We start from the raw sequence: 11,806 nt of genomic DNA on the forward strand, positions 1-11,806 counted from the left end.
GGTGTTACAAACAAGTTCTTCCATCTCTTGCCACAATTCTTTGTACTCACTCAATCATGGCAAATAGGAAGTTTTAGTGCAATGGATTGGTCCAGTTGACACTGGCACCACCTAGGAGAATGCCCAAGAATTTTGAAACTTCTATCCGACTATCGAGCTTGAGGACAAGCTCTTTTTCCACAGAGAGGGTAATGTGACAGATGCATTTTTCAGACAAACCTATGTCGTCGTAGGGTGCGCGAAAGTGGAACGACAACAAATGATGTTTAAGGGAATTAGTATTTTTATGCTATTAAGAATTAGTTTTATTATTATTTTATTAGAAAAGTATTAAATTATTCTTTTGGAAGTCTTTCCTTTTGTAGAATTACTTTCTTAATAAGTCTTTTAATTTCAACTGAACTTTGTAACCTCTATTTAAAAGACATTTGGGAAGTGTATAATATAGAGGAGACTAACAAGATTCAAGGTTTGGAATTCCCTTCGACAAGCTCCACTTGTTCAATATAGGTCATTTGTGACGAAGAGATTAAAATCAAGGAAAGAGCCTTGACAAGACAAACGAATTGCCTATGAATCATCCAGTGACAAGATCTATCACTCAAGACCGTAGCATGCACCATCACTATATCTCTAATGATCTCCTCCGAAAAATATCACCACCAAACTCTTCCCCTATCTCTCCTCTACTCAAATATTCATTTGATTTTCTTACTAAACCCAATAAAATCCATGGATTTACTAAATTTACTTATGAAGTTCGAAAGCTCTGATCTCTTACATTGATTATTGGGTGGATTTAGGATGGCGATAGTGTTCTCCCATCAGTAGTCTCTTTTTTCACCATGTGGATTCTCAAACAGAGGCTTAGAGCCCACTAAACCCGAAAACCCAAACCCAAATAAGATGGGTTGTCTTCTTTGTGTTGATTTTTTCCTTTTCTGGTTTTCTTGTTTCAGCAACAAGAGGGTGTTAGCTAGCATTAGCAATTGAGGATTTGACAAAAATAAAGCATATGGAAAATTGGATTGTACTCTCTTCTTCTAATGAAAACCTTCTTCTTCAAGGTGTAACCCATTTTTTTAATTAAAAAATTAATTATTTAATGGGATTATTGGGGTTTTATCTTTTAATGTTAGGATGATGATAAAGGAGAAGGATTTGATATTGAAAATTACCCAAATGAAGATGAAGAATTTATCAGATAAGATGAATTCTGATGTTCAAGGAAAAGATAAAAGATCAAGAATCACCCAAATGATTCTTAATTTTTTGTTAAAAATATTTAATTTTTAATAATTTTTAGGTTTTAAAGATTTTTAGATTTTTATATTTTTATATTTTAAAATGTTTATATATATTTAATAAAATTATATATATTTTGATAAAATAAAGACATGTGGAAACCACAGGTTAGGTGAGATGCAAAAATTTCTCCTACTTTAACCATTGTAATTGGTAAGTCCCACCAATTTGGGTGTATTTGGAACACGCCAATTTGACTTTACAATTATGAGGGAGAATGCAGTCAAATCAATTTAAAAAATAATTTTAATACAAGTTATAAAAATTATATTATAAGCATGAATAGGTATGAGTGTTTGGGGTGATTATAGTCAAAATTTTCTTATATTATAAATCCTAAAATTTATATTATAAAAATAATTTATATTTTTATAAAATTATAACAAAAATTATATTATTTAGATTTTAAAAAGTTCTAAAGTAATCGTAAAAAGTTTATTATAAAAAGAATTTACATATAATAAAAGTGTTATAATATATATTTTATAAAATCTACATTCTAGAAGTATTAACATAACTTATTCATGTGTCCATACTATATTATAAAGTAACATACATATTCATAAAAAAATATTATAATTTTTTTCTTATCATAACTTATTTATAAAAATTAACTTTCTAAAGTTATAAAAATTATGTTATATATAAAAAGTATTATGATAGTTATTGGACAGTTTATAAAACCTTCTTTTATAAAGGTTATATATCATAAAATTTATATTATTTTAACTTATTTTATATATTATAAAAAGAATATAACCTAGCATTTATCTTTCTCTCAATAAAGTTTATATAAGGTTTTTTTTATAATTAAAGATACATATTTGGACTATGAACTCAAATATTATAATGTCAATGTTAATTATTCAAATACAAAAAGTTTCCTTACACCATATCATGAAGTATGATCCCATTTGAGAGAATGGTGTCAGACACAAGTATCATAAACAGCTCGCAAACTCTATAATTTAAGGCTATGAAATGTAGTTGAGAAGACATTTGACATTTTAAAAATATATTTTCGGTATTAACAATATCACCTTAGTATAGCATAAAAAAACAATAATGGATCGTATTAGCATGTTGCATATTTCATAATTTGAATCATAGGTGGAATTAAAATGATACATATATCAAATAGTACATGGAAAAAAGAGATCTTAATAATGTTAAAGATGCATATCCAAATTCAGTTGATGATGAACTTGGTCAAGTACTAACAAATGATGATAAAGAACACATGTTAAATATTAAAGAAGGAATAACTAAACAAATATGTTCTAGAATAATTAGATAAAATTACATATGATTTTTATTTTTCTTTTATTTTCTATTAGTGATCGTATCATCGACTACCTTTTTAGACTAATATAATATATATGATGATTTGATTTTACCTTTTTTACTTGTAACATACTAATAATTTTTATAATAATTAATATTTTAAAAATATAAATTATGTAACTGTATAATTACAATTTATAATACAAATATAACTTAAAAATTATAATGTAATTTCTTGGATAATAATTACACTTTCATTATTGTACAAACAATCCTAAAATTAAAAATCTCAATTTTAGCAATCTTAAGTTACTTTGGTAATGCAAGATTTTTAACCATTTTTCTTATTTTTAATCACTTTGATTAATTTTACTTAACCTAAGATAAAATGATAATAATTAGTCAATCAAATATTTTAGTTGTTTAATACATCCTTCAAGTAGAATTTTAATTATATCTTTATTATTATTTTATATTTGAGGAAATTAACAAATCCATCAACAATAACTGCAGTTGAATGCATGAGAAAAAAATATTAAAAAAAACTCACTGTAAAATCCCGTTATTAACAGTACTGAAACTCCCTTTCCCGAACTTCATAGCTTTCCGTAAATCACCCAAACTGACATCGGCGCACGTAAGCACCGCCCTCTCTGTCACCCTACCCCCGTCATTCACCATCGAGTTCTTCAAACTTCCCCACCGGGAAACCCTTTGGCGGCCGTCAATCTCACAAACCACCAATTCCTTTGGCTCTTCGGGGTTGAATATGTATAAAACATCACCCGTTAAACTTATTTTTATTGAGCTTAAACTTGCATGTTCCTCTTTCAGCTTTTCCACTAACTCTTTTGGCATCGCTCCGATTTCCTTAAATAACTCAAATGATTCACCCTTTAGTTCCCAGATTTTGATGTCTTTAACATTCTCGGAATTTCCGAGTAACCCCAACATGATCAAGTTGTCCCTGGATATTCCAATAACCGAAAAGTAAATGTTCGGATCATGTCGGAGATCGAACGGACCCAACCAGATCCTGGATATCGGGTCAAAGGAACACGTAATGCCTGAAGCTTGTTCCATAGCATATAATGTTTTTGTATTGGCGGCGATAGAGAGCCACATGGAAGCTGCAGAGTGTTCGAAGATTGCCGATATTGACTCACAGGTGTCCCATTTGCGAGTTTCGAGGTCGTAGATTTCCACTGAGAGTGGATCATCTTCGAAATCCCAGGCGCCGCCAGCGACGACGATGTGACGGCGGTCCAGAATACCGACAACGGGGTCCGTCCGCCACACGAGGGGTGGGTCAGCTTGGTGCCAAGTCAAATGGAGAGGGTCGAAAGAGAAGGAGAATTTCGAGATAGACAACATGTAAAGCAGCGTGGAGTTGGATGAACGGAGATCCGAGACGTATTCGACGGGTGGGTCGTGGTTGATTCGGAGCCAAAGGTTGGAGCGCGGGTCGTAAGCGACGGAGGAGGCGGCGGTGGTGTAAGGAGGGCGTGAGGTCTGAGAGTGGACAATGAGCCATGGTTTGGGCTTGTTGAAGTGGCGGAGAGAGGAGAAGAGGGCGCGGTTCCATGATTTGGAAAGGTGGCAAACAGGAACCAGATGGATAAGCGGAACATGACAGAAAATCGATTCTAAGACATCTCCACGAATGATGTCGGTGTTGTTTCAATAGGGTCGGAAGCGTGTAAATTATTGTACTAAAAAATCACACAAAGTTCAATTCCCAGGGAAGAGAGGTGGATCACAAGGATCTCTTAAATACCAAGTCTTTCCTTAGTCAGAATATCCCTTTTATAGTAATTTAATAGCACAATTAAATACTACTATTATACCCTCAAATATTGAAAGAAAAATAGGGCAAGAAAGAACACAAGAGTTTTAACGAGGTTCGATAAATTATACCTCGTCCTCGGGCACTAACACCGGATGATAACTTTACTATCTCCAAAATATTACAAACAAATAGAATTCCTTAAGAATTCTCAAATGGGAGAAGAGAAAACTAAGAGAGAAAGATTGGTTGGGATGGTTGAAATGAAAATGAAAAGGCCTATTTATAGTTGAAGTTCAGGGACTAACTTGCAAATGGCCTAAAAATTAGGGACCAAAATTGCAATTATCCCATTCAACTTTTCAACATTCGGTGCAACTTGCTTCACCTTTTAACAAGTTGCTTCCTACCTTTGTTGACTTTTCAACAATCTCCACCTTGAAGATTTGATTAGGATAATCGCATCTTCACACACTTCCTTCAACTCCCCAAATTCGATAAAGTTATCTTTTGTAGTGCCTCCAAATGCGCTCTCGGCGCCATACACTGAAGGTGCTCAAATTCTCGGGATATTAATCAAGTTCAAACAATGATTAAACTTGATTGTTGTTACCACTTTGGTCATCATATCTGCGGGATTATCTGCTTGCCGGAATCTTCGAAGTAGAATTTTCCTTTTTCAAAGACTTCCCTTTAAAGTGATATCTTACGTCGATATGCTTGGTTCTTGAATGATAGACTTGATTTTTCGCTAAATGAATAGCGCTCGATTGTCACAATATAGACTAATGTGACTTTGAACAACTCCCAAGTCTTTCAACAATCCATTAAGCCAAATAGCCTCCTTAATGACTTACGAAGCGCCATATATTACGCCTCTGTAGTAGACACGACTCATGAGATCGCAAGGTAGACTTCCAACTCACTGGGGCTTTAGCAAGAGTAAGCAGATACCCGTAGTTGAGCAGCGTTTATCTAAATCACCAGCAAAGTCGGAATCAACATATCCAACTACAAACCCGACCAAGTGTTTCATCCTGCTCAAAAACTAAACCAACATCTACGGTTTTTGAAGATACTGCAGAATCCATTTCACAGCCTTGCCAATGTCCCTTTCCAGGATCATGCATATACCGCTCACAACTCCAACAGCTTGTGAAATGTCAGGCCGCGTACACACCATCGCATACATCAAACTCCCAACTGCATTAGCATATGGGACTTTTGCCATATATTCTCTTTCTTCTTCAGTTTTCGGAGATAATTGAGCACTAAGTTTCAAATGAGAAGCAAGTGGGGTACTTACATGTTTTGTGTTTTCATTTACACCAAAACATTGTAATACATTTTTCAGATATTGCTTCTGATTCAAACAAAGCTTGCCTCTCTGTCTATCTCTACTTATCTCCATGCCGAGAATCTTCTTGGCCTCACCTAGATCTTTCATCTCGAACTCTTGATTCAACTGAGCCTTCAGCTTATCTATCTCTTTTTGGCTCTTTGAAGCGATTAACATATCATCAACATACAAGAGTAGATAAATGAAAGATCCGTCATGTAGCTTTTGCAAATACACACAATTGTCATATTTGCTTCTTGTGTATACGCCTTTTCATAAAGCTATCAAATCGCTTGTACCCTTGCCTCGGGGATTGCTTCAATCCATATAGCGATTTGTTCACTTACAAACCCAATTTCTACCACCAGCATCTTTGTATCCTTGAGGTGAGTCATATAGATCTCTCTTCTAACTCACCATGCAAGAAAGCCGTTTTAACATCAAGTTGAGCTAGCTCCAAATTCAAGCTGTGCTACCAAGGCCAACAAAATTCTAATGGAGGAATGCTTCTAGCAGGGAAAAAACATCATTGTAGTCAATTCCCTCCTTCGGCGTAACCTTTAGCTACTAACCTTGCCTTGTAGCGAACATCTTTCTTGCTAGGAGATCCATCTTTCTTTGCGAATACCCACTTGCATCCGATTGCCCTTTTACCTTTCGGTAATTGCGCCAACTCCCAAGTATTGTTCTTGGGAGAGATTGCATTTCTTCATCCATGGCGCTTTTCCATTTATCACTTTCTAAGCTTTGCATTGCTTCTTGATAAGTGATAGGAATATCATCATCAACAACGGGAAGGCGTGAGCCACCATATCGATAAATCGAGCGGGTTTACGAATTTCTCTCCTTGGCCTTGCAAGCTGCAATCGGTTCGGTGTACTTAATGGTTCTTGGGTCGAACCTCTTCAACCTCTAATTCCTCCATTGTGGTGGAGAATTAGACTTATTAACTGGGCAAATCCCCATCTGCTCAAACTCCACTGTTTTGGAGTACACTCCACTGCCGTGGAGTATCGCTTGTCTGAATATCTTCATCTGCTACCTTTTCAATGTGGCGATTCATCAAAGGTAACATCTCTTTCTGAGATCATTTTCTTTGTGCTTAAGCACCAAAGACGAAATCCCTTCACTCGAAGTGATTCCCATAAAGAGAGCTTTCTTTGTCCTCGGATCTAACTTTGACTCCTTCACATGGTAATATCGGTGGATCCAAACACATGTAAGGAATCATAATCAGTGGCGGTTTTCAGACCATACCTCCATAGGAGTTTTTCTTTCTAATGCGATGATGGCAAGCGATTAATAAGATGGCCAGGTATGTCACGACCTCATTAAAATTGCTTGCCCAACCCAACATTGGACAACATACATCGAACTTTCTCCGGCAATGTTCGATTCATACGCTCTGCCACTCCATTCTGCAGTGGTGTATCCCTAACTGTGAAGTGTCGAACAATACCATACTCTTGGCACACATCGAAGAACGGATCACTTCTATATTCCCCTCCATTGTCCGTCCTAAGCCGCTTGATTTTCTTGCCAGTCTGGTTTTCGATCATAGTTTTCCATTTAAGAAAAACTCCAAGCACTTCATCTTTAGTTTTCATGGTATACACCCAAACTCTTCTGGAAAAGTCATCAACAAAAGTAACAAAGTAGTGTTTTCCTCCCAACGAAAGTGTTTTGGAAGGCCCCCACACATCTGAGTGAACATATTCCAAAATACCTTTTGTATTATGGATAGCGATCTTAAATTTCACTCTCTTTTGCTTTCCCGAAACACAATGCTCGCAAAATTTTAATTTGCAAGCCTTTGCACCTTTCAACAATCCTTGCTTTGCGAAATTTGCAAGGATTTTTCATTTGCATGTCCCAACTTCATATGCCACAACCGCATTGAGTCCAATTCTTTGTTACCGGAAGTGCAATGATGCTCCAATAACTGTACTACCTTGGTAGTAATACAAGTTATTTTTCTGATGCCCTTCAATATCACAAGTCGCGGATGTCACTTTCAAAACCCCATCTCTCATAGTAACAACTGAACCATTGGATTCCAAGGCTCCCAATGAGATGAGATTTTTCTTCAAGCGGGCACGCATCAACATCGGTTAGAACTCGGTTGATCCATCTTGATTCTTTAATTGGATTGAACCTATCCCAGCAGTTTCTGAGCATTGTCATTGCCCATATAAACAACTCCTCCATTTAGTTCTACTAAATCGAGAACCACTCCGGTTAGGGGACATATGATAGGTACAACCCGAATCCAATATCCACTCATCCGAATGGAGCAGCGATGATGATGCAACCATGATAATTGAGTCACTGGTATCATGCTTTGCAACACAAGCATCTCAGCAGACTTTTCCCTTATTCTTGACTTTGGACAATTTTTCTTCCAGTGGCCTTTCTCATGACAAAAGGCACATTCATCTTTCCCGAGTCGGACTTTGACTTTGATCTCCCTTTTGAGTTTTCTTCCGAGTGTATGAGCGACCTCGGACTACTAAAGCTTCAGTATCTCGATTGAGTTTTTCTGTTTGTCCTTCTTTCTCTGTTCATAAGCGTATAAGGCCGCATGAGACTTCGCTCGAGATATATCACTCTGCCATGAAGTAGAGTAGTTTCTAGGAACTCAAACTCCTCGAAAGTGACCCCAACAACATCAAAGCCAAATCTTCATCTTTGAATGTCTCATCCATATTCACCAAATCGGTGACTAACTGATTAAATTTGGTGATGTGATCATTCATTGTGGTACTTGGGACGTAAGTGAAGCGAAAGCAGTCTTTTCTTCAAGTGGAGCTTATTTTCTTGTTTTCTTCAAAATTTTTCTTCAAGTGCCACCCACAACTTATTTGCGAAGTCTCCTTTGAAAAAGCATACCTCTGCTCTCGAGAAAGGCATGATCGAATTGTGCCACATGCCAACCGATTGATCGCCTTCAATCTTTCTCCTGTACATCATCTGGTTTCTCTTCATCAATGGCAATGTCTAGACCTCGCTGAAAAAGGGCATCTAGAACCTCACTTTGCCACATACCAAAATGGCCCGTGCCATCAAAGATCTCCACGGCCAATCTTGCATTTGCAATTGTCGGTCTTGTCCACATGGACGATGTTGAAGCTCCTACACCGACCGTTTTCTCCATAATCTTTCAATATACCTAAGGAAATCTTTTACGATGTGGAAGATCGGTTTAAGCGCAACCACAGAGCATACTACGATTAACCTTGACTCGATACCACTTGTTGTTTCAATAGGGTCGGAGCGTGTAAATTATTGTACTAAAAATCACACAAAGTTCAATTCCGGGAAGAGAGGTGGATCACAAGGATCTCTTAAATACCAAGTCTTTCCTTAGTCGAATATCCCTTTTATAGTAATTTAATAGCACAATTAAATACTACTATTATACCCTCAAATATTGAAAGAAAAATAGGACAAGAAAGAACACAAGAGTTTTAACGAGGTTCGGTAAATTATACCTACGTCCTCGGGCACTAACACCAGATGATAACTTTACTATCTCCAAAATATTACAAACAAATAGAATTCCTTAAGAATTCTCAAATGGGAGAAGAGAGAAACTAAGAGAGAAAGATTGGTTGGGATGGTTGAAATGAAAATGAAAAGGCCTATTTATAGTTGAAGTTCGGGACTAACTTGCAAATGGCCTAAAAATTAGGGACCAAAATTGCAATTATCCCATTCAACTTTTCAACATTCGGTGCAACTTGCTTCACCTTTTTAACAAGTTGCTTCCTACCTTTGTTGACTTTTCAACAGTCGGATTCAGATTGAATTTCTTCATGTTCTTTGTTCATCGTTGGTGGCGACTTTCGAGGATTTAGGCAGTTTATTAATAAAGGATGGAGAAACGTTTATTAATAAAGGATGGAGAAACTCAAAAGGCTTGTATTTATTTGGTTATTAACCATTGATGAACCTTTTTGGCAAAAAAAAAATGAAAAAAGAAAAGAAGAAAAACACTAATGATTAACCTTTTAATTTATCATTATTTATTAATGAACCATGTTAATACTTATCCATAACATTAAAAAAGTCCCACACACCTTTTTTTTAACATAAATTAATACTAATCGGGTATCTTACTAAAAAAATCTCATTTCTAATATTATTTACATAAATGGGCCATTTAAAAGATTATTTATCGGAATGAGCTAAAAAAATTTAAAATGCACCAACATTGTAGTATTTTAAGGAGAAATTTCAGAAAAGCACTTTCTCGTGGGAGTGCTTTTGCCATGTCAAAAAAAATGTGCTAATGTGGAAGTGCTTTTGCTAACATGGCAAAAGTGCGCTTATTGGGCGCGTTTTAGCCCATGTTTTTGCCCTAACAGTCATTTAAAAATTTGACCGTTGGGGCCAACTGTTATAAAAAAAATTATAAAATCCCCTATCCATTTTTTTCACACAAAATTTCCTCCAAATTACATTTCTTCCAAATTCTCTCTAAATTTCTCAAAAAAAGCTCTCAAAGCTCTCTAAGTTTTAGTTTTTGTCTAAATTAGTATTATTTTTTTATAATTTTGAAGAAATTTGATCCTGTTAGCAATGGTTCGGCAATTAATTCATCTCAATAATAAACATATCTCCATCGACCAAATGAAAATGGTAACGGTTAATTTTAATTTTTAATATTATTTAATTTTTTTCATTTATGTAATTTAATTAATTTTTTTTATAATTTTTTATAACAGTCGGTAGATCGGGTGTTACAATGTTATATTCGTAATATGTCTAGTCCTCCATCATCGTTGATAGAAAATTACTTTAGGAAAGCGGGTTTTTGGCACGTGGCCAATATAGTTCGGGGGTGCAAGTTGGACCCAAAACCCATCAGGGCGTTCGTAGAGAGGTGGAGACCCAAAACGCACACATTTCATCTTCCATGCGGGGAGTGTACCATCACTTTGGAGGATGTGCAGTTACAATTGGGGTTACCGATGGATGGGTCCGTACTCACCGGGTCCGCTCAATCTACTGATTGGGGAGTCATATGCTACAATCTTTTGGGTGCGATTCCGGATAATATTTACGGAGGTCAGATCGAGATGGGCTAGTTACGAAACACATTCCCGGAGCTAGGAGATGATTCGACTAAAATAGAAAGAATACGATACGCTCGGGCATACATCCTTGAGATCCTCGAAGGTTATCTTATGCCAGACAAGCCATGAAACCTCGTACATCTGAGGTGGTTGTTAAAACTCGTCGATTTTAGAGCAGCTAGCAAACTCAGTTAGGGGTCTGTCGTGTTGTCGACATTGTACTGGGAGATGTGTCAGATGACACAAACAAATAAAATCAAAATCGAAGGTTGCCTCTCACTACTACAATCATGGGCTGGTTTCGCTTTTCATTTTTACGTCCTCGAGTGAACCACCCATATATATTTCCACTCTTAACGGGGTAAAATTTATATTAGATTTTATAATTATTACATAGATTTAAAATATAATTTTATGCTAAAATATTATTTAAATAGGTGGAACCATTCGGCGAGTTATGAGGGAATACCTACCGCTCTTGAAGATATACGACTTCTATTAGACCAATGGTCAAAAGTGCATGTAAGTATATATTTCATTTTGAACTATATATACATAACATAGTCAATTTCTTATTTAGTATTTAGTATTATGTATATAAATAATGGACACCATATGAGGATTCGGTAATTCGGGCAGTAATTTCGAATGAATTCCTATAAAATCCCAACATCTGGCATGTTAGAGTCCCATTGGTTAACTACGCTACTGTAACACCCCGAACCCGAGACCGTCGCCGGAGTCGAACACGAGGTGTTAACAGACTTCAACCCACTTATTGAGAGTTTCCAGACAAGCTGCCAATCTGTGTACTAGTCGCTCCAAAATTCATAACTTGAGTTTTACAACTCAAAAATCAGTTTCGCAAATTTTCCATGAAACTAGACTCATATTTCCATCTACATATTTTTTTCTAGAATTTTTGGTCGAGCCAATTAGTACAGTTTATTAGTTAAAGTCTCCCCTGTTGCAGGGATCGACTACACTGACCTTTGAGCATTACGAATTGGATAT

At 36.1% G+C, this 11,806-nt stretch overlaps 1 protein-coding gene across 1 annotated transcript; it reads right to left on the reverse strand.

The window, feature by feature from the left end:
• Positions 1–3,135: 3,135 nt before the first annotated feature.
• Positions 3,136–5,505, reverse strand: LOC128292673 (F-box/kelch-repeat protein At1g23390-like). Its single transcript, XM_053027566.1, has 2 exons — positions 5,400–5,505; positions 3,136–4,235 (listed from the first exon to the last, which is right to left on the reverse strand). Exons 1-2 carry the CDS (start codon positions 5,503–5,505, stop codon positions 3,136–3,138), a joined length of 1,206 nt encoding a protein of 401 aa, XP_052883526.1.
• Positions 5,506–11,806: the final 6,301 nt, after the last annotated feature.

This window comes from Gossypium arboreum, chromosome 5, assembly GCF_025698485.1.
Source record: "Gossypium arboreum isolate Shixiya-1 chromosome 5, ASM2569848v2, whole genome shotgun sequence".
NCBI lineage: Eukaryota > Viridiplantae > Streptophyta > Magnoliopsida > Malvales > Malvaceae > Gossypium > Gossypium arboreum.

Excerpts from the sequence above, each read along its gene's own strand:
- LOC128292673 (XM_053027566.1), bottom strand. The coding sequence starts at position 5,505 with ATGCATGATCCTGGAAAGGGACATTGGCAAGGCTGTGAAATGGATTCT. Across the intron at positions 4,236-5,399 it reads TGAGCAGGATGAAACACTTG|AATCGATTTTCTGTCATGTT; the intron begins GTCGGGTTTGTA and ends GAGATGTCTTAG.